Source organism: Callithrix jacchus, chromosome 7 (genome assembly GCF_049354715.1).
Source record: "Callithrix jacchus isolate 240 chromosome 7, calJac240_pri, whole genome shotgun sequence".
In the NCBI taxonomy this organism is placed as follows: Eukaryota; Metazoa; Chordata; class Mammalia; order Primates; family Cebidae; genus Callithrix; species Callithrix jacchus.
Window position 1 is genome coordinate 34,782,590 of NC_133508.1, and position 26,843 is coordinate 34,809,432.

Genomic DNA, 26,843 nt, shown 5'->3' on the forward strand with positions numbered 1-26,843 from the left:
GGGGATATGTGGTTTCTGGCCTTAAATATCTCATGGTTTAGTGGGATAGAAAGATATTTTAGCAATAATTCCAGAGTAGGGTAAGAAGCGCTGTAAAATACCATGCACAAAATGAATAAGGCCTACAGAAGAGGGAGCAGCCAGCTGACTAGGAGTGCTTTACAGGTCTAGACACAAAGGATGAGTAGGAGTCTGCCACATTGATAAGGTGAGGAAGCATATTCCAGGCAGAGGGAAGAGTGTGCACAGAGGCCCAATGCCAGGGCATGGGATGTTCAGGGAACTACAGGTATTGAGTTTAACTGGAGCCAAGTGTCTGGGCTGGTCAGTGCAGCTGGTAAAGGTGAGTGGAGGACTGTATACACTTCAGGGTTTAGAAATGTATTCTAAATAGTCCTGAAACATTTTCAGGTGCCCACCATGTTTCAGCACTTGTAGCCATGTGGATGTGGCATTGGAAGTCAGTGAGTTGGGAGTGAAGACACCATCAGGGTGCCTGGTGACATCAAGGTAGTGTGGGATACAGAGCAGTGGCGAGACCTTTGTGGTACCTTAAAGGGAGAATGAAAAGGACCTGGTGGCTGACTGGAAGGCTTAGGGGAAACACTAGGCACTCCTTGGGTTGTATTAGGACAGACTGGTATGAGAGCTCTCCTTTCCCATGCACCCGGCCTGCGTTTCTTTCCTCTTTAAAGCTGCCAACACCCACTCATTCCCTGGAGGTTTTCTGCAAGTATTCTGTAGAGCTGCATCTCCCTAGCAATACCTTTGGAAGACAGGCCTGCAGGCCTTTTGCTTAAACACACACACAGACACACACACACACACACACACACGTTTAAAAAATGTGTGTTCATTGTAGATGATAAATATTAAAAGGAAGAATACAAAAACTATCCATAGATTTAATCATGGTTAACATTTTGGTATAGCTCCTTTAGTCTTTTTGTCTGTGTGAATAGAATAGAAAGCATATACTTTTTTTTCATGATTTTGGGATTTTGTAGAATTTTTAGAGCTGTGGTTTCTGGTCAGTGATTCTGCCCTTCTTTGCTGAAGTTGTAGTTGAAAGCACTTTTTTTTTTGTAAAGACAAGGTCTCACTATATTGCCCAGGCTGGTCTCAAACTCCTGTGCTCAAGCCGTCCTTGCACCTCAGCCTCCCAAAGTGCTGGGATTACAGGTGTGAGATGCTTGCGCCCAGCCTGAAAGTTCTTTTTTCTGCCTCCACTTTTCTCTAGTTAGGTCCTGGCTCATTATCTTCTACAGATGCCTTTTGCCCCAGAATTCTGGGGCTGCAGTCAAAGCAATAGATCCCCATTATGTAAATATGATCATTTGCAATTCTGAGGAGTTTCAGGCTAGATGACAGCCAGCTCTGTGAGCCTCAGTCAGAAATTACCACTCCAGCCTGGGTGACAGAGAGACCCTGTCTCAAAAAAAAAGAAGTTGCCAACAGGTCAAGTAATGCGAAGTCTGAAAAGTAGCTTTAGGTTTCTCAGGGCTTGGAATTGAATAGGAGACCAGTGGGCGGAAACTAGGTTTTAGTAGGTTAGAGAATAAACAGGAGGGGAAGAGTATAGACTCTTTTAAGAAATTTGTCTTGAAATAATAGAGAAAGATAGGTTTATGAGACAAAGGGGTGAGAACTGGGATGTGGGAAATTTGGGAATGTTTTGAATAAAATGAAAGGGGAAGATACAGACTTGTGAGAAGGCTGAATCAAGGAACTAGAAACGCCTATAGTTTGTAATGCTTCTTTTAAAATCTCAAATAATGTATGTTAATGTTCTATGCTAATAAATATTGATAGTTATTAAATCTGGATAGTAATTCATGGAGTTTTGGTATTTTTCTATTTCCTATGTGTTTGAAGCATTTGTTTTGTTTTGTTTTGTTTGTTCGAGACTGAGTCTTACTCTGTCACCCAGGCTGGAGTGTAGTGGTGCAACCTCCATTCACTGCAACCTTCACTTCCCGGGTTCAAGCAGTTCTCATGCCTCATTCTCCTGAGTAGCTGGGATTACAGGCATCTGCCACCACACCCAACTGATTTTTGTATTATGAGTAGAGACAGGGTTATGCCATGTTGGTCAGGCTGGTTTTGAATTCCTTGGTCTCCCAAAGTGCTGAAATTACAGGCGTGAGCCACCATACCCAGAACAGTAAACTATGGTTTTTATCTTTCACATGCTAGAAATGCAGAGCGATTAAGAAGTAATCTGTATGCTGACTCATGGATTATTTTAGTTAACTAAGGATTATCCTCCATGCCATCCGTGGATCATAATGTTTTTAAGAATTACAACACAATCCTTAGCAGTCAGAATTTCTGAACATAATTACTCATTTAAGTTCTTGTAATACCAGAAGCTGTTTGTTTATGAGTACGTGTTACCATTGTACAGGATTAAATATCTTACAAGGAGTAGGAAATCAAGCTGAGCTCTGTTAACCCTGTGATGTATGCCAAAAGTGACTGACTCTTCTCAATTCCTGATGGCTTCATATTTACTTGCCACTTGTCTCATTTTTCTTTAAACTTGAGGATTGTAAATTTCCATATGTTTTACATTTAAATTTAGTTGTGTATAAAGAGGAATTTATGACACTTGCCTTCCTTGTTATATGATCAGCTTATCAGTAAACAGTGTGGGAACAAAAGGCATGAGCAAAACATTTAGTGGGTTTGATTTTCTGCATCTAATGTCATTTGATACTAGTTGTTTTGACTGCCCTGACCTTTCTTGTGCTTCTGCTAATCAAGAATATGCTCTGAAAATCATCAGAGACATAACAGCTGTTAAGCTTGGTCTTGGCTGTCAGGCCCCTGTTCTGCTGATAGATTGAGGGGAGGTGCAGGTATTCAGGGGAGACTGGAGTTTTGCTTTTCTATTTTATAACTTTTTAGTAATAAATGGAGCCTTTCTCTTCTCTTTGAAAATAAAATCATGGTGGTGTAATGTCAAAAAGTTGGAAGCAGGAGTTGCCATTAACAAATCCTGGTATGGCAAATAATTGGAGTTTAAATGTTGTCTTGGGTTTCTTCTTGTCTAAATTATTTTTGTGCCGATTTATTAATGGAAACTGGCATCTTATTTATTAAGTTTGTGTGTTGATATATAGGACCAGATCCACCGAATCCTGGTAAAACTGTTGATAATAAATTGGAAGTCTATTTTAAATAACCTGGCCAGGGGGAAATCTTTTCCAGAAATCAAAATGGCAAAAACCAAAAATACTGTATGTCTAATACAAGTAGTTTTAAAATAGTGACACATCATGTAGAAATAATATGGTTTTTAAATAGGTAATGGGAAGTTAAAACCTATTTTTGCTGTGAAAAACTTCAAACATGTATGAGTAGAATAATCATTCCACATATATATAAAGTTAATAATTATTAAGATTTTACTAGGCCAGGCATGTGGCTCACACCTTTAATCCCAGCAATTTAGGAGAGCTTGAGGCAAGAGGATTGCTTGAGCCCAGGAGTTAAGACCAGTGTGGGCAATATAGTGAGATACTATCTCTATAATAAAAAATAAATTAATACAAAAAATATTTTGTCAGGTGTGGTGGCATGTGCTTGTAGTCCCAGCTGCTTGGGAGACTGAGGCCAGTGGATTGCTTGAGCCCGGGAGTTCAAGGTCGTGGTTCACTATGATCATGCCTATGAAAAGCCCCTGATAACATAGCGAGACCCTGTTTTTTAAAATATATATATATATATTTTTTAGCACTTGCCTCATCTGTCTTCTTTTTTTCTTGTTGTCGCTGAAGTATTTTAAGCAGCCCTGCAGATCTCAGACATCATGTCATTTTACTCCTACTTACTTCTGGGTATGCAACTCTTAAAAAGTTATGGACATTTTCTTATATAACAAAATGTCATTATACCTAGTTAAGTCAAGTATAATTAATATGCAGTCCATATTCATTTCACAAATGTATGATCTACTCTGAAGGCAACAGAGTGTATACCTTGAACTTTTCTTGTTCTCAAACTCTTGGGAATTGGTAACACTGCCATGAATTCTAGGTGGGTGAGGTCATTCAGATGGAGCCAGTAGAAAAGATGTACCTTAAAACTGACTTTCTAAAGCGTAATTCCCCGTAGCTGCTGATGAAGCCTGGAGGCCTCGACTCTGCAAGCTAAATAACTTTTCTTTATAAATGATCACTTCTCAAGGTTTCAGCAAAGATAGAAGGGAAAGATGAAAGGAGCAGCATCACAGGAGTCAAAGGGGTAGAAGGAAACTCTGGAGATTGTCAAGGTCAGCATACTGCCTCAAGAGAATTAGTTCTCATATAAAACTTAACCTCTCCAAGGACCTCTGTATTTTTGGAAACAAGGAGACGCTAGGGAGGCAGAGAAAGCCACTAGGGAATGTTGTTCAGAGATTATACTCTCCTGATTTCCTTTCTCATCCTTTGCATTCTAAATGTACACTGTGTAAGGAGTCCCTCAGAATAAAGCAGCTCTGGCATGCAGTGGGAGGTTGAAGTAGGAATCATTTAACAAGGTATACTTGGAAGTGTTGTCATGTATCAGTTGTAAATTTTCTTTTTTAATCTGGTGGAAAATTGGAATGGCATTTCTCATCGTTTTGGCTAGCTACGTCAAAAATCCATCTTCTTGGTCCCAGATAGGCCTAGGAAGGATGTAGATGGCAATCAGGAAACAGACAAAAAATGAACTAATAGAAAACCTCAAGCAGTACTTTCTCTTGTTAATATGTCAGCAACCTCATATTTATGTATTAGAGATGATCTGCATTATGTTAGGTTGATTTTATATAATTTCAGCTAAGTAGATCTAGTTTAAGGTCAGTCTTTTAGCGAATCTTGTTTTTTTTAGCTTCAATATATTAATTCCCTTAGCTGAGGGGCTCTCACTGAAGCAGAATAATGTTCCTGTTAAGATTTTGAAATAAACATTCCTGGTTTTTTCCCTCTGTTGCTCCTAATTTTTTTGTATTTAGGCTGTTTTTCATTGTTCATATTTTATCTTTTATACAAAACATTTGTATTCTGTTAGAATTATCTATAAAAATGAACAAAGGTTGGAAGAAAAAGTAAGAGTGAATTTTTTTTTCAGTAAATGCTAAATCTGTATTATATAATGTTCCTTAGTCAACCAATTCAGAAAAAACCCACTGCTTTGAAATGTAACTCATTGTTGAAGGTAATTCAAGGTTCCAGAGGCCAAAAGAAGAAGCAACTGATGAACTGTTAATATTAGTAACCAACTTTTTTCAACTTCAGCAAGAATTTGTTATATGCCTGTACTCATATTTTGATAATTTTGTATGTAATAGTATATTTCTTTAAAGGTTAGTATTGGCTTTAGAATATACTTTTATGTTTTAATCCCAGTCATTGTATTAAAGGTGACACTATTTTGCTTTAAATGAATTTTGATGTTTCAGAGTTAATTTCAGGAAGTATAAAGCAGTCAGAGTTAAATTGCAGAAAAAGATTTTGTTTAAACTTGCAGTAAAAATGCATACAATTCATTTCAGTGTTTGAGAGATTGTTAAAGATTTTTCTGTAATTTGTAATGATTTTCTATGAGGTTTGGATCCTCACAGAAAATGTTCAGGTTCCCCTTCTTAGTGATGGGTAGTTTGTCACTAGCAGTAATGAAAAAGATAACTGAGTATAAACACAGTTATTCCTTTTGCCTTTTTCTCTATTATTTTCTTTAGTAAAAGAGTAAGCTGAGAGGACAGAAAAATGGGGAGTCATTGGTTAATGGGTATAGAGTTTCAGATTTAGAAGATGAAAAAGTTCTGGAGATCTGATTAACAATAATGTGAATGAATATACTTAACACTACAAATTACACTTAAATGGTGAATTTTATGTGTCGGTGAATTTTATGTGTCTTTTACCACAATAAAAGATAATTAATAAGAAAAAAAATAGGCTAGACATTGAAATTTGGAAAAAGAAACATTAATTTTATAGTTTGTTTTTTGAGTAAGACTTAGGGATTCTTTTTTTTTTTTTTAAGAGATAGAGTCTCACTCTGTCACCCATGCTGGAGTGCAGTGGCATGATCGTGGCTCACTGCAGCCTCAGTCTCCTGGAGTAGCTAGGACTACAGGTGTGTACCAACACACCTGGCTAACTTTTAAATTTTTTGTAGAGATGGGGTCTCACTGTCTCACGCAGGCTGGTCTCGAATTCCTGGCTTCAAGTGATCCTCCCTCCTCAGCCTCCCAGAGTATTGGCATTACAGGCGTGAGACACTATGTTCAGCCAGAGATTATTTTCTTTCCCTTATTTTATTGTTATTATAACCTTTGTGAATCACAGACTATTAAGAATTATATTTGGAAAACAGAGGCTTTAGAGAATTTCTCCTTCATTGAATAGTTGTGACAGCATCTTCATAGTGCTCTCCCCAAATGAGGATTTTTGTAGCCCTGTCAGAGATAAAACTGTAGTGGTTTTCTTAAAAGGTATAGGGGAGAAAAACCTGGTTATGGTATTGAATGTATTGGGTAGAGACAACATTAGATGAAGAAGACAGGCATAGTTCAGGAAAAACACTTGTCTTTAAACAGGTTTCATTCAGAAGTAGACCTCTATTTTGGCAGATAATAATTATTCTCCTTTAAAACAATGTATGTAAAGATGCAACAACAACAAAAACTACAGGTCAATATCCCTGATGAACATAGTTATAAAAATCCTTAACAAAATAGTAGCAAACCAAATTCAACAACATTTAAAAAAGATTATTAACAGTGATCAAGTACAGTTCATCCCAGGGATGTAAGGATGGTTCAATATATGCAAATCAGTAAACCTGATAAATCACATCAACAGAATGATGGCAAAAGACCATATAATCATCTCAATACATGCATAAAAAGCATTTGAAAAATTCCACATTTCTTCAATTAAAAACTCTCAACAAATTACATATAGAAGGGATGTACCTCAATGCAACAAAGGCCATGTATGACGTACCCACAACTAATATCATGCTGAATAGGGAAAGGTTGAAAGCTTTTTCTCTAAGATCTGGAATAAGATAAGTATACCAGGCCAGGTATGGTGCCTCACACCTGTAATCTCAGCACTTTCGGAGGCTGAGTAGGTGGATCACTTGAGACCAGCCTGGGCAACACAGTGAAACCCTGACTCTATCAGAAAATATACAAACATTAGCTGGGTGTTGGGGAACATACCTGTAAGTCCCAGCTACTTGGGAGCCTTAGGTGGGAGGATGGCTTGAGCCTGGGAGGCACAGGTTGCAGTGAGCCAAGATCACACCCCTGCACTCCAGCCTGGGTGGCAGAGCCAGACCATGTCTCAAAAAAAAGAGACATGGATGCCCATTTTTGGCACTTCTATTCAGCATTGTACTGAAAGTTCTAGCCAGATCAATTAGGCGAAAGAAAAGGCAACAGAATTGAAAAGAAAGAAGTCAATTTGTCCCTGTTCGTAGATGACATGATCTGACATATAGAAAACCATAAGAAAAAGGAACAAAAAAATAGAAAACCTTAAAGATGCCACCAGAAAAACCCTGCTATGTCTAATAAATGAATTCAATAAAGTTGCAGGATATGAAATCAACTTACAAAAATCAGTGTTTTTTTTAAAATATAAAAATATATATTTTTTTAACTTTTTTTTTTTTTATAAAGATGGGGTTTCACCGTGATGGCCAGGCTGGTCGTGAACTCCTGACCTCAGGTGGTCTACCCACCTCGGCCTCCCAGAGTGCTAGGATTACAGGCATGAGCCACCGTGCCTGGCCATCAGAGTTTTTTTTTATATACTCATAAGTGAACTATCTGGAAAAAAATCAAGAAAAGAACTGTTTACAATAGCTATAAAAATACTTAGAAATAAATATAAGCAAGGAGGTGAAAGATCTCTACATTGAAAACTGTAGAAATCACTGATGAGAGAAACTGAAGGAGACACAAATAAATGTTCATGGGTTGGAGGAACTAATATTGTTAAAATATCCATACTACCCAAAGTGTTCTACAGATTCAATGCAATCCATATCAGAAATATCAATGACATCCTTCACAAAGATAGGGAAAGACAGTCCCCAGATTTATACTGAACCACAAAAGACCACAAATAGCCAAAGCAATCTTGAACCAAAAGAACAAAGCTGGAACCACTGCCATGGCCAGTTTGTTGCAAGGGATCATGCATCTGCTACAGACCGAGAAGCAGGCTGTCCAGAAGGTTTTCAGGGTCTACAGGCAGATGAACTAGAGACTGAGGCAGGCCAAAGAAGTAGCTCAGGCTGAAATTGAACAGTGCCTCCTGCAGTGGAAAAAAAAAAAGAGTTTAAGGCCAATGAAGCTACAGCACTGAAGTGGAGAAGGAGGCCCAGGAGAAAAGATGATGATCCTCCAGACCTACTTCTGGCAGAACAAGGATGAAGTCTTGGATAACCTCTTGGCCTTTGTCTGCAATATCAGCCAGAATCTGTAAAAACCACTGCATAAATGGGTAGGAGAAGAAAGTAGCACCTGTTTCATGAATTGTCGTTTTAGATGCTCTCATAGAATATGAAGCTTCAACATATCTCGAGTTATATTCTTATGGAAAGGCATTAAATTATTTCTGTATTTTATGTAATAGGTCCCTCCACTTTTTGGAGAGTAGCAAATATAGTTTGTTTTTACAGACTTAGAACTTATCTAAAGATTTCATGTTTCTTAGAAACTTAATTGGTATATGTTGTCTATTTTTCTATTCCTTTTGACTCAAGCAACTTATATCCATGCTGACATTTTCTTTCTTAGATCTAATTAAACAAAATCAATTTTTTTGAAGAAAGAAATGAAATATTTTTTTCCCCAATGCATTCTTGAATTTGTCAGGGGCTTTATCTATGAAAAAGTAGTAGTAATTTGTGTGAAGCAACAGTCAGCCTTAATCTATTCCTGCTAATGATTAGAATAACAATATTGGTATAATGGTTTGGGCTGCTTTTAGTTTCTCTTAATCATATTTACTAGATGATAGAACTTAAGAACTTGTTATTTATTATTACTTGGTGTACCTATAATCATTTGAAAGTCAAGACTCTTTGTCATGCAGAAGCAGAAAAGGACAAAGCTGGAGGCATCATACTACTTGACTTCAAAATATATTACAAAGCTATAGTAATTAAAACTGCATGGGAAGGGACTGCCAAGATGGCACAGTAGGAGCAAATCAGGATTGCAGCTCTCAGTGAAGACACAGAGGGTGAGTTCAATCCGCATTTCCAGACAGATCTTTGTTGCCCACAGAACGGGGAAATTCCCAGGTGTAGCAGAGACACGGGACACCAGCGCAGCTGTTTCGGCTTGCGCGGCCGTTTCGGCCAGCGCCGCAGCGCAGAGGCACTCCGCACAGAATGCACTGGTCTGGGTGCCCTGTGAAACTGGCAATCTGAGATTTGGGAGGGCAGATTAGCATATCCATCTGATTAAACAGGGCTTGGACAGTGAGCCAGACCAGGAGATTCCTGGGAAGAGGTGTTTAAGCCGGTGCGGTGGGTCACTGCACAGGAAATCACACAGATCCCAGTGCCCTGTCAGCAGCCAACTGAAACACCTGGGAGAGAGTCAACCGTTCAACTTAAAAAAAAAAAAAGAGGGCTCTGAGGCAGGGAGCCAGGTGATCAGGCTCGGCAGGTCCCACCCCCACAGGGACAAACAAAATGGCGATTCAAAACGCTAGGGGTTGAGAGTTTCACTGCGGGCACAGCTGAACCCAGGACAGTGCAGTTCGGTGGGAGAGGGGCGTCTGCTATTATGAAGGCATACCGCCCCTACTGAGGTACACTCCCATTGCTGACGCAGCCTGCCATTGCCGAGGCAGAGCCCGTGACAGCAGGGCAGAGCCCACGGCAACAGGGCGGAACCCACGACAGCGCGGAGCCAACGGTAACAGGGCAGAGCCCACGGCAGCAGGGCGGAGCCTCGGCAGGCAAATAGTGACTACACTGCCTCCTAGCTGGGCAGGAAGGTGCAACGGATACTCATAAAAGAAAGCGCTACCTCCCCGAGACAGAGCATCTGAGGAAAAAAAGGGGTTTTATGAGTTCTGCTGCAGCAGACTTAAACATACTGGCCTAACAGCCCTGAATGATCAATGGAGCTCACAGCTCAGCACTTGAGATCCTATAAAGTACAGACCGCCTCCTCAAGCAGCTCCCTGACCCCTGTATATCCAAAGAGTCACCTCAAAAAGGACTGATCAGACTGACATTTGGCAGGCATTATTCTGGGACAAAGATAGCAGAAGAAGAAACTGGTAGCACCCCTCACTGTTCCGCAGCTGCTACAGGTGTACCCCAGACAAGCAGGGCCTGGAGTGGACCTCAGCAGCCCGATAGCAGAGGGGTTAGAAGGAAAACTAAGTAACAGAAATACTTCTTCAACAATCTGGGCACCTACTCAGAGACCCAATCAAAAAGTCAGCAACTACTCAGACGACAGGTGGATAAACCCGCAAAGATGGTAAGAAACCAGTGCAAAAAGGAGGAAACCACCCGAAACCAAAACACCTTGCCTCCTACAAAGGACCAAAACTCCTCACCAGCAAGGGAACAAAGCTGGATGGAGAATGAGTGTGACAAAATGATGGAATCAGACTTCAGAAGGTGGGTAATGAGAAACTTCTGTGAGCTAAAAGAACATGTTCTAAATCAATGCAAAGAAACTAAGATCCTTGAAAAAAGATTTGAGGAAATGATAACAAAAATGGACAACTTAGAGAGGAATATGAATGAACTGAAGGAGCTGAAAAACACAACACGAGAACTTCGTGAAGCATGCACAAGTTTCAACAGCCAAATTGACCAAGCAGAAGAAAAAATATCAGAGGTCGAAGATCAACTCAATGAAATAAAACGAGAAACCAAGATTAGAGATAAAGCGCAAAAAGGAATGAACAAAGTCTCCAAGAAATGTGGGACTATGTGAAGAGACCTAATCTATGTTTGATAGGTGTACCAGAATGTGACAAAGAGAATGAATCCAAGCTGGAAAATACTCTTCAGGATATTATTCAGGAAAATTTCCCCAGCCTAGCAAGGCAGGCCAATATTCAAGTCCAGGAAATACAGAGAACACCTCAAAGATATTCCGCAAGAAGAGCAACCCCAAGTCACATAATCGTCAGATTCACCAAGGTTGAAATGAAGGAGAAAATACTAAGGGCAGCCAGAGAGAAGCGTCGGGTCACCCACAAAGGGAAGCCCATCAGACTCACAGCAGATCTCTCGGCAGAAATGCTACAAGCCAGAAGAGAGTGGGGGCCAATATTCAACATTCTTAAAGAAAAGAACTTTCAACCCAGAATTTCATATCCAGCCAAACTGAGCTTCATAAGTGAAGGAAAAATAAAATCCTTTGCAAACAAGCAAGTACTCAGAGATTTTGTCACCACCAGGCCTGCTTTACAAGAGCTCCTGAAAGAGGCACTACACATAGAAAGGAACAACCAGTACCAGCCATTCCAAAAACATACCAAATTCTAAAGAGCATCAAGAAAATGAAGAATCTGCATCAACTAATGGGCAAAACAGCCAGCTAGCATCAAAATGGCAGTATCAAATTCACACATAACAATATTAATCCTAAATGTAAATGGGCTAAATGCACCAATCAAAAGACACAGATTGGCAAATTGGATAAAAAACCAAAACCCATCAGTGTGCTGTATCCAGGAAACCCATCTCTCAGGCAAGGATACACAAAGGCTCAAAATAAAGGGATGGAGGAAGATTTACCAAGGAAATGGAGAGCAAAAAAAAAAAAAAAAAAAACCAGGAGTTGCGATTCTCGTCTCTGATAAAATAGACTTTAAAGCAACAAAGATCAAAAGAGACAAAGAAGGTCATTATATAATGGTAAAAGGATTGATACAACAAGAACAGCTAATGATCCTAAATATATATGAACCCAATACAGGAGCACCCAGATATATAAGGCAAGTTCTTAACGACTTACAAAAAGACTTAGACTCCCACATAATAATTGTGGGAGACTTTAACACTCCACTGTCAGTATTAGACAGATCAACCAGACAGAAAATTCACAAGGATATGCAGGGCTTGAACTCAGACCTGGAATAAGCAAACCGGATAGACATTTACAGAACTCTCCACCCCAAATCCACAGAATATACATCCTTCTCAGCACCACATCATACCTACTCTAAAACTGACCACATAATTGGAAGTAAAGCACTCCTCAGCAAATTCAAAACAACTGAAATCATAACAAACAGTCTCTCAGACCATAGTGCAATCAAGCTAGAACTCAGAATTCAGAAACTAACTCAGAACCACACAGCTTCATGGAAACTGAACAACTGGCTCTTGAATGTTGACTGGATAAACAATGAAATGAAGACAGAAATAAAGAAGTTCTTCGAAACCAACGAGAACGAAGACAGAACATACCAGAATCTCTGGGACACATTTAAAGCAGTCTCCAGAAGAAAATATATAGCAATAAGTGCCCATATGAGAAGAGTGGAGAGATCCAAAATTGACACCCTATCGTCAAAATTGAAAGACTTAGAGGAGCAAGATCAAAAAAACTCAAAACCTAGCAGAAGACAAGAAATAACTAAGATCAGAGCAGAACTGAAGGAGATAGAGACACGAAAAACCCTTCAAAAAATCAATAAATCCAAGAGCTGGTTCTTTGAAAAGATCAACAAAATAGACAGACCACTAGCCAGACTGATAAAAAAGAAAAGAGAGAACAACCAAATAGATGCAACAATAAACGATAAAGGGGAAATCACCACAGATTCCACAGAAATTCAAACCATCATCAGAGAATATTACAAACAACTCTATGCACATAAACTAGTAAACCTGGAAGAAATTCCTGGACACCTGTGTCCTCCCAAGCCTAAACCAGGAGGAAGCCGAAACTATGAATAGACCAACAACAAGGTCTGAAGTCGAGGCAGCAATTAAGAGCCTACCACACAAAAAAAGCCCAGGTCCAGATGGGTTCACAGCTGAATTCTACCAGACACACAAAGAGGAGCTGGTATCATTCCTTCTGAAACTATTCCAAATAATCCAAAAAGAGGGAATCCTTCCCAAATCATTTTATGAGACCAACATCATCCTGATACCAAAACCCGGCAGAGACTCAACAAGAAAAGAAAACTTCAGGCCAATATCCATGATGAACATAGATGCAAAAATCTTTAATAAAATACTGACAAACCGATTGCAACAGCACATCAAAAAGCTTATCCATCATGATCAAGTAGGATTCATCCCGGGGATGCAAGGCTGGTTCAACATATGCAAGTCTATCAACGTAATTCACCACATAAACAGAACCAAAACCAAAAACCACATGATTATCTCGACGCAGAGAAGGCCTTTGACAAAATTCAACAGCCCTTTATGCTAAAAACCCTCAATAAACTCGGTATTGACGGAACATATCTCAAAGTAATAAAAGCTATTTACGACAAACCAACAGCCAATATCATCCTGAATGGGCAAAAACTGGAAGCATTCCCTTTGAAATCTGGCACTAGACAAGGATGCCCTCTTTCAGCACTCCTATTCAATATAGTACTGGAAGTTCTAGCCAGAGCAATCAGGCAAGAAAAAGAAATAAACAGTATTCAAATAGGAAAGGTGGAAGGCAAATTGTCTCTATTTGCAGACGACATGATAGTATACCTAGAAGACCCCATCGTCTCAGCCCAAAAACTTCTGAAACTGATACGCAACTTTAGCAAAGTCTCAGGATATAAAATCAATGTGCAAAAATCACAAGCTTTCCTATACACCAATAACAGACTTAAAGAGAGCCAAATCAAGGACAAACTGCCATTCACAATTGCTGCAAAAAGAATAAAATACCTAGGAATACAACTCACAAGGAACATAAGGGACCTCTTCAAGGAAAACTATAAACCACTGCTCAACGAAATGAGAGGACACAAACAGATGGAGAAACATTCCATGTTCATGGTTAGGAAGAATCAATATCGTGAAAATGGCTATACTGCCCAAAGTAATTTACAGAATCAATGCTATCCCCATCAAGCTACCATTGACTTTCTTCACAGAACTGGAAAAAACTACCATGAACTTCATATGGAACCTAAAGAGAGCCCACATAGCCAAGTCAATTCTAAGCAAAAAGAATACAGTGGGAGGCATCACACTACTGGACTTCAAACTATACTACAAGGCTACAGTAATCAAAACAGCACGGTACTGGTACCAAAACAGAGATATAGACCAATGGAACAGAACAGAGGCATCAGAGGCAACACAACGTATCTACAACCATACAATCTTTGATAAACCTGACAAAAACAAGCAATGGGGAAAGGATTCCCTGTTTAGTAAATGGTGTTGGGAAAACTAGCTAGCCATGTGCAGAAAGCAGAAACTGGACCCCTTCCTGACACCTTACACTAAAATTAACTCCAGATGGATTAAAGACTTAAACATGAGACCTGGCACCATAAAAACCCTAGAAGAAAATCTAGGCGAAACCATTCAGGACATAGGAGTAGGCAAGGACTTCATGAACAAAACACCAAAAGCATTGGCAACAAAAGCCAAAATAGACAAATGGGACCTAATGAAACTCCACAGCTTCTGCACGGCAAAAGAAACAGTCACTAGAGTGAATCGGCAACCAACAGAATGGGAAAAAATGTTTGCAGTTTACCCATCTGACAAAGGGCTGATATCCAGAATTTACAAAGAACTCAAACAGATTTACAGGAAAAAAACAAGCCCATTCAAAAATGGGCAAAGGATATGAACAGACACTTTACAAAAGAAGACATACATGAGGCCAACAAACATATGAAAAAATGCTCATCATCACTGGTCATCAGAGAGATGCAAATCAAAACCACATTGAGATACCATCTCACACCAGTTAGAATGGCGATCATTAAAAAATCTGGAGACAACAGATGCTGGAGAGGATGTGGAGAAATAGGAACGCTTTTACACTGTTGGTGGGAGTATAAATTAGTTCAACCATTGTGGAAGACAGTATGGCGATTCCTCAAGGCCTTAGAAATAGAAATTCCATTTGACCCAGCAATCCCATTCTGGGTATAGATCCAAAGGACTATAAATCGTTCTACTATAAGGACACATGCACACAAATGTTCATTGCAGCACTGTTTACAATAGCAAAGACCTGGAACCGACCCAAATGCCCATCGATGATAGACTGGATTGGGAAAATGTGGCACATATATATTATGGAATATTATGCAGCAATAAAAAATGATGAGTTTGTGTCCTTTGTAGGGACAAGGATGAATCTGGAGAACATCATTCTCAGCAAACTGACACAAGAACAGAAAATGAAATACCGCATATTCTCACTCATAGGCGGGTGATGAAAAATGAGAACACATGGACACAGGGAAGGGAGTACTACACACTGGGGTCTACTGGGGGAAATAGGGGAGGGACAGCCTGGGGAGAAATGCCAAATGTGGGTGAAGGGGAGGAAGGCAGCAGAACACACTGCCACGTGTGTACCTATGCAACTATCTTGCATGTTCTGCATATGTACCCCAAAACCTAAAATGTAATTAAAAAAAAAGAAATTTAAACAGAAAGAGAATCTGTTTAAGAAAATTAGTCAGTATACTTAAAAAAAAAAAAAACTGCATTGTACCAGGATAAAAACAGACATATAGGTAAATGGAACAGAATAGAAAGTCCAGAAATAAAACCTTGCATTTACTTAAAGCCAATTTACATTCAGCAAAGATGGTAGAACCACACAATGGGAAAGGGCAGTTTCTTTAATAAATGATGTTAGGAAAAGTGGATATTCACATGCAGAAGAATGAAATTAGACTCTTGTCTCTCACTGTAAACAAAAATAAACTCAAAATGGATTAAATGTAAGACCAAAACTCTGAAACTACTACAAGGAAACAGGAAACTCCTTGACATTAGTCTGGCACATGAGTTTTTTTATATGACCTCAAAAGTACAGGTAACAAAAGCAAAAATGGACAAACAGTATTACGTCAAACTATAAAGCTTCCTTACAGCAAAGGAAATATTGAACAGAGTGAGGAGGCAACCTACAGAATGGGAGAAAATATTTGCGAACTATACGTCTGATAAGGGGTTAATATCCAAAACACAGGACTCCAACACCTCAATAGTAAGAAAACAATCTTATGTTTTAAAAATGTGCAAAAGACCTGAATAGACTTTTCTCAAACTAAGATAAAAATGGCCAACAAATACAGTCATTCATCACTGAACCACAGGCATACATTTTGAGAAATATGTTGTTAGGTGATTTCATTTTTTTTCCCCCTTACGATTCCAACAGAACCAATGGTATGGTGATTTCATCTCTATGCAAACATCTAGACTGTTCTTACACAAACCTAGATGGTGTAGTTCACTACATACCTAAGCTATATGGTACAGCTTATTTCTGGGCTGCAAACCCATACAGCATGTGATTATACTGAATACTATAGGCAATTGGAGCAAAGTAATAATTATTTGTGTATTGAAACACATCTAAACATAGGAAAGGTACAGTAAAAATATGGTATCAAAGATAAAAATGGCACATCTGTATAGGGCACCTAATCATAGTGAAGCTTGCAGGCCTGGATGTTGTCCTGGATGTGCCAGTGAGTGGGCAGTGAGGGAACGTGAAGGCCTAGGACATTACTGTACACTACTGTAGACTTAACTTTTTTTAGTGGAGCTTTGCTCTTTTGCCCAGGCTGGAGTACAGAGACACAATCATAGTTCACTGCAGCTTCGAACTGCTGGGTTCAAGTCATCTTCCTGCCTCAGCCTCTCAAGTAACTGGGATTAGAGGGTGTACCACCATGTGTGGCTCATTTATTTTATTTTTATTGTTGTAGACTTTTGATAAACACTGTACACTTAGGTTACACTAAATTCCTAAAACATAATTTCTTCAATAATAAATGAACTGTAGCTTACTATAAATCTTTTACTTTTTGACTTTTGTAATAACACTTAGCTTTAAACATAAACACATACAGCTTCATAAAAATGTTTTCTTTTTATGCTTATTCTATAAACCTTTTCTGTGTTTGAAATTTTTTATTTTTAACTTTTAAACTTTTTTGTTAAAAACTGAGACACGAACACATATTGGCCCAGGCCTGTGTAGTGTCAGGATCATAGGATCATTCGTTTTCCTGACTTCCACCTTCACATCCTGTCCTGTTGGAAGGTGTTCAGGGAAAGAACACTCATGGAGCTGTCATCTCTTATGATAACAGTGCCTTCTTCTGGATGCTTCCTGAAAGACCTGCCTGAGGCTGTTTTACAGTTAACTTTTTAAATAACTTGAAGTGAAATAATGAAAAGTAGAGTTTAGTAAATATGTAAACCAGCTAACAGTAATTTATTATTATTAAGCATATGTACTGTACTTAATTGCATGTGCTATGCTTTTATCTAATTAATCATTTATGAGACTGGGTCTCGCTTTGTTGCCCAGGCTGGTGTGTGGTGATGCAGTTTTGGCCTACTGCAACCTCTTCCTGAGTTCAAGCTATTGCCGTGCCTCAGTTTTTCGAGTATGGGATTACAGGTGTGTACCACCACACCTGCCTAATTTTTGTATTTTTAGTAGATATGGGGTTTCACCCATGTTGGCCAGGCTGGGCTCAACCTCCTGACCCCAGGTGATCCACAAGCCTTGGCCTCCCAGAGTGCTGGGATTACAGGGGTGAGCTACCACGCCTGGCCCTGTGCTATGCTTTTATGTAACTGACAAGTACAGTAAGTTTGTTTACATAAGTATCACCACAGATACATAATCCATTACAAAATGATGACTAAGATGTCAATAGGCAATAAGAATTTTCAGCTCCATTATAACCTTCTGAGACCATGGACATATATGTGGTCTATAATTGACTGAAATGTTATGCAGTGCATGACCATATGAAAAAATGTATGGCCGGGCACAGTGGCTCATGCCTGTAATCCCAGCACTTTGGGAGGCCTAGACTTGTGGATCACCTGGGGTCAGGAGTTTGAGACCAGCCTGGCCAACATGGGTGAAACCCTGTCTCTACTAAAAATACAAAAATCAGCTGGGTGTGGTATCAGGCACCTGTAATACCAGCTACTCAGGAGGCTGAGGCAGGAGAATCACTTGAACCTGGGAGGTGGAAGATTGCACCACTACACTACAGCCTGGGCAACAGAGTGAGACTGTGTTTCAAAAAAAAAAAAAGAAAATGCTCAACATCATTAATCATCAGGAAATTGCAAATCAAAACTACAATGAGATACCACCTTACTCCTGTTAGGTTTGTTATTATCAAAGAATGACAAAAGATAACAGGGGTTGGCAAGAATATGAAGAAAAGGGAACACTTAGATTCTGATGGCAGGAATGTAAATTAGTAAATTAGCCATTATAGAAGACAGTACGGAGATTCCTCCAGATATTAAACATAGAAGTACCAGATGATCCAGCAGTTTCACTACTCAGTATCTACCTGAAGGAAGTGAAAGCAGTGTGTGGAAGAGGTATCTGCGCTTCATGTTTATTGCAGCACTATTCACAATGGTCAGGTTATGGAATCGGCCTAAGTGGTCATCAGTGGATGAGTGGGTGTGGCGAGTGTGGTATGTATACACAGTGGAATACTATTCAACTACAAGAAAGAGTGAAATTGTGTCATTTGCAGCAAGATGAAGGAACCTGGACCACATTCTGTTAAGTGAATAAACCAGGCCCAGAAAAACACATACTGCATGATCTCACTCATATGTGAAGTCTAATAAGTTCTTACAGAAGTAGAGAGTAGAATGGTGGTTAGCAGAGGTTGGGGGTGCTTAGGCAGCGGGAGGATGGGGAAATGTTTGTCCAAGGATATATAATTACAGTTAGGAGGAATGAGTTCAAGAGACCTACCATACAGCATGGTGAGTGTAGTTAAGGACAATGTGTTGTTGAAAAATGCAGAGACAGTTGAATGTTAATAATGTTGTCACCACAGAAACAACTATATGAGGTAATGTAGTTGTTAATTAGCTAGATTTAACCATTCCACAATGTATATATACTCCAAAATATCATGTCGTGTGTGATAAATGCAATTTTATCTGTCAGTTCAAAACATAAGAACATTTGAAAGGTATGTCTCCAACCTCCACATAATTTCCTTACCTGGTCTTTCTCTCCTGCTTGCCTCTCTGCCTATTAGTATGAGATGCCCCACTTTAGGAAGCTGCTCTCATCCTTTACAAGGAAGGAATCCAGAATCTAAAATCTTAAACAGGCTGCTTTGGGCTTCTCAGAGGCCACAGGAGAGGCTAGTTGTAGTAAATTTCGTTGAAAAAGCAGAAATTATTTTTAACTTTTTCTAACCACCTGTGCTCAGTTTGCCCAGTTGAGAGATTAAACTCTTTCTTAGGGTACCGACCAACCATGACCACCAGGAAGTAAAATCAAATACAAAATAGTAATTAATGGGCAGGAGCAGTGGCTCATGCCAGTAATCCCAGCAGTTTGGGAGGCTAAGTCAGGAGGATTGCTTGAGCCCAGAAGTTCACCACAAGCCTGGGCAACAAAGTAAGACTCCATCTCTACAAAAAAAAATTAGCCAGGCTTGGTGGAACTTGCCTGTAGTACTGTCTACTCAGGAGGCTAAGGTGGGAGGATCTCTTGAGCCCTGGAAATTGATTGAAGCTTCAGTGATTCATGCTCATGCCACCGTACTCCAGCCTGGGTGACCAGGCAGGACCCTGTCCCAAACAACAAAAAACAAAAATAAAATTTATTCTTAGAGCTTTCTCATTTTGTCTCCAAGGGATTGTTTACTGCTTCATAAAAGAAAGAGAGGCCAGGTGTGATGGCTCATGCCTATAATCCCCACACTTTGGGAGGCTGAGATGAGGGGATTGAGCACAGGAATTTGAGACCAGCCTGGACAACACAGAGAGACCTTGTCTCTACGAAAAATCAAAAATTTATGCCAGGCGCAGTGGCTCATGCCTGTAATCTGAGCACTTTGAGAGGCTGAAGTGCGCAGAACACCTGAGGTCAGGAGTTTGAGATCAGCCTGGCCAACAACATGGTGAAACCCCATCTCTACTAAAACTACAAACGAATTAGCCGGATGTGGTGGTGGGCGCTTGTAATAGCTACTTGGGAGGCTGAGCCAGAAGAATCGCTTGAACCTGGGAGGCGGAGGTTGCAGTAAGCCAAGATTGCACCATTGCACTCCAGCCTGGGCTACTAGAGTGAAACTCTGTCTCCAGAAAAAAAAAAAATTAGTTGAGTGTGGTGGCACACACTTACAGTTCTAGTTACTCAGGAGGCTGAGGTGGGAGGATGGCTTTAGCCTGGGAGATTGAGGCCAGTTATGTGAGCTGTGATTATACTACTGCACTTTAGCCTGGGTGACATAGCAGAGCCTATCTCAAAAAAAAAAGCCCTAATTTATGCATGTGTACTCAGTTTGAATTAAATTTAGCTTGTTTACTTAAAAGTAGTGGTGGGAGATATTTTTTATACTATGTTTTAATACTGGATTAAAGTTGATATTTTGTGCAGTTTTAAGCATTAAGACTAATTATTTGATCTTTGCTTTCTTTACCTAAAAAAATGGAAAATACTGATTTCATTAAATGAGATTATTTGTGTGAAGCACAAGCATGTGTGGTCGGTGTACAATAAATGCTATGCTTGCTTTTATCATCATAGTGACCTGCCTTGATCTTAGCAATTAGGCTTTAAAATGAAGTGGTTTATGCTGGTTTAAAAATATGTTATATTCGGAATCCTTTGTAAAGTAACATAAATCTACTATGCTTAATAGGCCTCCAGAGGATATAGAGGAGAAAGGCTAATTTTTAATGGTTGTTTTATAAGCAAAATTTTGATATGTCAGGAGCTTGCTTAAAATTATGTTTTATGCATCTTAATTTTGCTACTTTAGATTTCTCCTAGATATTTTAGAGCATTGCAGGCCACTTTGGGCAGAAAAAACTAAAATATAATTTATAACGGTATTACAGATTTCATGGTAAGGCCAAACTGCATTATAGTTTCTTGAAGGAGCTAAACTGCTATACTTACGTACTCTGACTATTGGACAAACAAAGATGCAGTTTGGCCTGGCTGTGTTGTATTAGTCTGTTGTGCATTGCTATGAAGAAATACCTGGCCGGGGCGGTGCTTCCCGCCAGTAATCCCAACACTTTGGGAGGCTAAGGTGAGTGGATAATTTTACCTCAGGAGTTTGAAACCAGCCTGGCCAACATGGTGAAACCCTGTCTCTACAAAAAATACAAAAATTAGATGGAGGTGGTGACACATGCCTATAATCCCAGCTACTCCGGAGGCTAAGGCAGGAGAATCGCTTGAACCTAGAAGGTGGAGGTTGCACCACTGTACTGCAGCTTGGGCAACGGAGCGAAAAAAAAAAAAAAGAAATACCTGAGTCTGGATAATGTATAAAGAAAAGAAGGTTGTTTTGGCTCACAGTTCTGCAGGCTGCACAAGAAGCGTGCCACCAGGATCTGCTTCTGGGGAGGCCTCCGGAAGCTTCAAATCATGGCAGCAGGAGAAGGGGGAGCCAAGGTATCACATGGAGAGAGAGGGAGCAAGAGAGAGGGGAGGTGCCACACTCTTCAACAACCAGCTCTCAGGACTGCCAGAGTGAGAACTCACTCATGACCATGGGGCAGCTCCAAGCCATTCATGAGGGATCTCCCCCATGACCCAAACACCTTCCACCAGGCCCCACCTCCAACATCAAGGATTACATTTCAACATGAGATTGTAGGGGACAATCCAAACTATATCACATGTTTTGGCAAAATGACTCTGATTTGGACATCTGCTTTTACATAAATCTTTCTTCTTTCCTTGACTTCATTTTGGGGAAGATTTAAAAAAATTTTTTAATCCTTCCAAATCAAAGGATTTAATATACAGGTATGCTATATAAGCTGCACTTTGTTTACGAAATTATTTGAATAAAATATAGCAATAACAAAATTAACAAAAGTGAGCTTTTGTTTCGTATTCGGTATGTGCCAGGCACTGTTTTGTTTTTTTTCTTTTTTTTTTGAGACAGAGAGTTTCACTCTTGTTGCCCAGCTCATGAGTGGTGCCACCCCAGCTCACTGCAACCTCCGCCTCCCAGGTTCAAGCAATTCTCCTGCCTCAGCCTCCAGAGTAGCTGGAATTACAGGCATGTGCTACCACGCCCAGCTAATTTTTCTATTTTTTGTAGAGGTGGGGTTTCACCATGTTGCCCAGGCTGATCTCAAACTCCTCGGCAGCAGGCCAACATGGCAGGTTTCACCATGTTGGCCAGGCTGATCCACCCATCTTGGCATCCTAAAGTGCTGAGAATACAGGCATGAGCCACCGTGCCTGGCTGCCAGACTCTGTTCTAAGTGCCTTACACACTGACTAAATCTTCACTGACTACAACAGTACCTATACAAAGGTATTGTTTTCATTCCCATTTGCAGGTGAGGAAAGCAAGGCACAGAGACTCTGAGTCACTTGCTTCAGATCACACAGCTAGAAAAGGCAGAGCCAAGATTTCAACCCAGGCAATGTGGGTTTTGAGTTCATTGACCACTCCACCATTTATCACCTGTAATGCACAGGCACTCAGTGTTGAACCAGACAATTTCAGAGAACAATACCTAGAAAAATCCATAGTTCATTAAGAGTAGTAGTAAATATATGCTGTCTCTATATATAGCTACTGTATAGCAATTTATGTGTGTGTTTATATGCACTACAGATATATATATATGCCATTATTCTGTTACTCCATTATTCAGTGGCAGAGAAGATAGTTTCAAATTTAGATCCCAATTCAGCTTCTGACCCTGGATGTGTGAAATCATAGGAAATTTAAATTTTCTTCATTTTGATGCATTAGAAATTGTTTGCATTCCTGCCCCGAGAATTAGGGTTCAAATACCATAGCACCAACACGAGTCCAAGAATCCAGAGCTTTAGAATTATATCTTTTAAGATGATGAGCATCAGTCTCATTGCAATTTAGTGAAATCAATTTAATCAGTGTTTTCTTGGCAAAAAGCCAGTTAATTATATCCATCAAATTTGGGGCCATAGTTATTACAATTTTTTTATTCTGGGAAAAATATCTAACAAAATTTAGTTTTTAAATGCACAGTTCACTGATATTAAGTATATTCACATTTTTATGAAACAGATCTCCAGAACTTTTTTTATCTTGCAGATCTGGAACTCAGCACCCATTAAACAACTCTCTCTCCTTCCCCTCAGCCACTAGTAACCACCATTCTACTTTCTGTTTCTCTGAATTTGACTAGATACCTCCTATAGGTGGAATCTTGCAGTATTTTGTCTTTTGGTGACTGACATGTTTAGCATAATGTCCTCAACATTCATTCATTTTGTAGCATGTGACAAGACTTTTTTAGGCTGAATAATATTTCATTGTATCACATTGTACCACATTTTGCTTATCATTACTGTTTTTCTAAGGTGGTTTTTGTATACCAAGTGATTGGTAGAAGAAATATGATAATCAGAATAATTCATATGAATTACACTTTGACTATTTCGTAGATATTGCAATAAAGAGTTGATTTATGTTAGAAATAAAGTTTAACATGAAAGTTTAGATAAGTGGTTTGTAGACATTCATTCTCTGGCTTCTAGCTTTTGGCATGAACATTTCCTGTTCATTACTAGAAATGATCTATATTACTGTTAAGAGCATTTTAATACTGTTTGCCCTTATATGAGGTCTGTTGCAGAAAAAGCCTTTTTTGGCTTAGGATCTCACTGCAGCTTCTTTATGAGTATTTATTATTTTGAAATACATTTGGTTAGTAAATTATGATCAGTTTCAGTCTTACTGAAATCAAAAACAAGATTGACTTTCAAAAATTCCTTCCAGAGCTAAATGATTTTGATTTCTATAAAGATCATGTTAATTTTTATAGTACTTTAAAATACATGTTATGATAAGTGAAACATACATTGTTTAGAATACAAAATGACACCCCAATATTATAAATAGGAAATCCAAGCTACCATAAGGATTAGCTAGAAAAAAGACAAGATTAGCTAGAGCATTGTTTTCAAGGGATAAAGAACCCTAATTTTAACTTAACTGCTTACTGGAAATATTATCAAAATAGGTTCTTTAAACCCTTTTGAATAATTAAGAATGACTGAATTCCAATACTTGCTTTGATTTCAAGAGGTGAATTTTTTAAAAACACAAAATTTTTCCAGCTGAGGAACAACAGCAACAGAAAAACACAGAATTTGACCATTTACATTTACAGTATCCGAAACAATGATTCCTGCTTTTTAATTCAGATTATGGATTTTAGCGTATGCTCTCTATACACAAAAAAAGGATTTTTGAGGCAACAACATTTCTTTAGAAGATGATAGATAGTAAATATAATAATTGTACTTGGCTAATCTCTTTTTAACAAATATATTCAACAGAAGATATTCTTTCTTTCTTTCTTTTTTTTTTTAAGATGGAGTCTGGCCCTGTTGCCCAGGCTGGAGTGCTTGGCGTGCTCTTGGCTCACTGCAACCTCCGCCTCCAGGGTTCGTGATTCTCCTGCCTCAGCCTTCCAACTTGCTGGGACTATAGGTGTGCGTCACCACAGCCTGCTAATTTTTGTATTTTTAGTAGGGATGGGGTTTCACCACGTTAGCCAGTATGGTCTCGATCTTCTGACCTCATGATCTGCCTGCCGAGGCCTCCCAAAGTGTTGGGATTACAGGCATGAGCCACTGTGCCCGGCCCAACAGATATTCTTAAGGTAAAATTTAACTACTTTGATTTTGCAATTTGTTAGCTACACTATTAAAAAAAAAAAAAATCTAGGCCAGGTAATCCTATGCCTGTAATCCGAGCACTTTGGGAGGCTGGCTGGATTGAGGTCAGGAGTTTGAGACCAGTCTGGTCAACATGGTGAAACCCTGTTTCTACTAAAAATACAAAAAAAATTATGGCTGGGCGCGGTTGCACAAACCAATAATCCCAGCACTTTGGGAGGCCAAGACAGGTGGATTACCTGAGGTCAGGAGTTTGAGACCAGTCTGAACAACACAGTGAAACCCCCCTGTCTCTACTAAAAATAAAAAAAATTAGCTGGGTATGGTGTCGGGTACCAGTAATCCCAGCTACTTGGGAGGCTGAGGCAGGAGAATTTCTTGAACCCAGGAGGTGGAGGTTGCAGTGAGCCCAGATTGCGCCACTGCACTCCAGTCTGGGCAACAGAACAAGACTCTGTATATGTATGTGTGTGTATATATATATAAATAAATTAGTCAGGGGTGGTGGCGGGCACCTGCAATCCCAGCCACTCGGGAGGGTGAGGCAGGAGGATCGCTTAAGCTCAGGAGGTGGAGATTGCAGTGAGTTAAGATTGTGCCCACTGTACCCCAGTGGGCAACAGAACTAGACTCTGTCTCAAAATAAAAAACAGAAACAACAACAAAAAGTACCTAAATGGGAAGGAAGTCACTCAGGATACAGAAATGAAGACCAACTACATTTTTCATTTTGTATCTATCTTCACTTAGCACAATCAAATATGACTTTTAAAAATTAAAGTGGGCTGGGCGCAGTGGCTCGTACCTGTAATGCCAGCACTCTGGGAGGCTGAGGTGGATGGATCACCTGAGGTCAGGAGTTCGAGACCAGCCTGGCCAAGATGGTGAAACCTGTCTCTACTAAAAATACAAAAATCAGCCAGGCGTGGTGGTGCATGTAATCCCAGCTACTCAGGAGGGTGAGGCAGGAGAACTGCTCCCAGGTTCACTGGGAGGTGGAGATTGCAGTGAGCCAAGATGGTGCCACTGCACTCCAGCCTGGGTGACAGAGCAAGATTCCGTCTCAGAGGGAAAAAAATTTAAGTGGACTATTTTACACCTTTATTCGGGTATTCAATTTATAATATTATTTTTAGCTTTAACATATTTGAAATATTCTTTTAAATGCTTTTTTCCTCCATGGAACAAACAGACTCTTGAGAATCCTGTCTTAATAGACATCAAGATAGTTTTCAACCTCTTGCTTAGCTGGTTAGTTTATTTTTATTGTGATGCTTAAAGTTGAACTAGGTGGTATAGAGATTTGATTTTTCAGGAGCAGAGTTGATAGAGCAGTTAATAAAACCCTTTATTAACTGTCTTGAATGCAGGCCTGGTAGTTCTGTGACATGCAGCCTTACTATGACATCATAAACCCCATCATGAGGGATCCTAGCTACAGGTTGGAGCTAGTTCACTAGGTACTAATCAAATGCCCTGTTACAACACTCTGAGGTTTTCCGAGTTATAAGTGTCATTAGCAGGGCTTTCGTTTAACTGCAAAGCCAAGTAAGGCTGTCAATTGCATCATCTTACCTTATTTCTTCAGATTAAGTACTGTCTGTAGTGGACTTTTTGGTGGATGTGGTGGCATCAGCATAATCTATGTTTCAGGCATCCTCTAGAAGAGGATTCTTCTTCAGGGGATCTGGAAGAAAAGGTAAATGATATCTGCTACCTTCTACACACTTTTAAAGCCTCGTGAAAAGAGGTATAAAAATTATGAAATATAAAATACATCCATTTTATGTTTTAGTTTTTTGAGCAGTTGCCTACTTGGTTATTGGAATCTTGGTATCACTTTTTCCTTCTCTTCATTTAGGCTTTTTGTGCGAATATTCCCTCCTCTGAGAAATTTTCCACAACAAATAGTCTCTTTCCACACCACCCCCAGGCCCTGCTTTGTCACTCTCAAATCCCTCATTCTGCTTTACTGTTC

General features: G+C 39.5%; 1 protein-coding gene across 41 annotated transcripts in view; it reads left to right on the top strand.

Moving 5' to 3' along the window:
• Positions 1–26,843, top strand: part of CREM (cAMP responsive element modulator) — an 87,886-nt gene that overhangs the window by 19,266 nt on the left and 41,777 nt on the right. For 5 of the 41 annotated variants that reach the window (XM_035307181.3, XM_078329898.1, XM_009000170.5 and 2 more), the window contains exon 1: positions 26,321–26,564. The exons of 34 other annotated variants lie outside the window; for them this stretch is intronic. In XM_035307181.3, the coding sequence (XP_035163072.1) occupies positions 26,487–26,564 (78 nt within the window). In that variant the 5' untranslated portion in view covers positions 26,321–26,486. Of the gene's footprint in view, positions 26,565–26,843 lie in introns of all 41 variants that reach the window. 2 more of the 41 variants (XR_013519670.1, XM_078329915.1) reach the window with 2 other exon arrangements.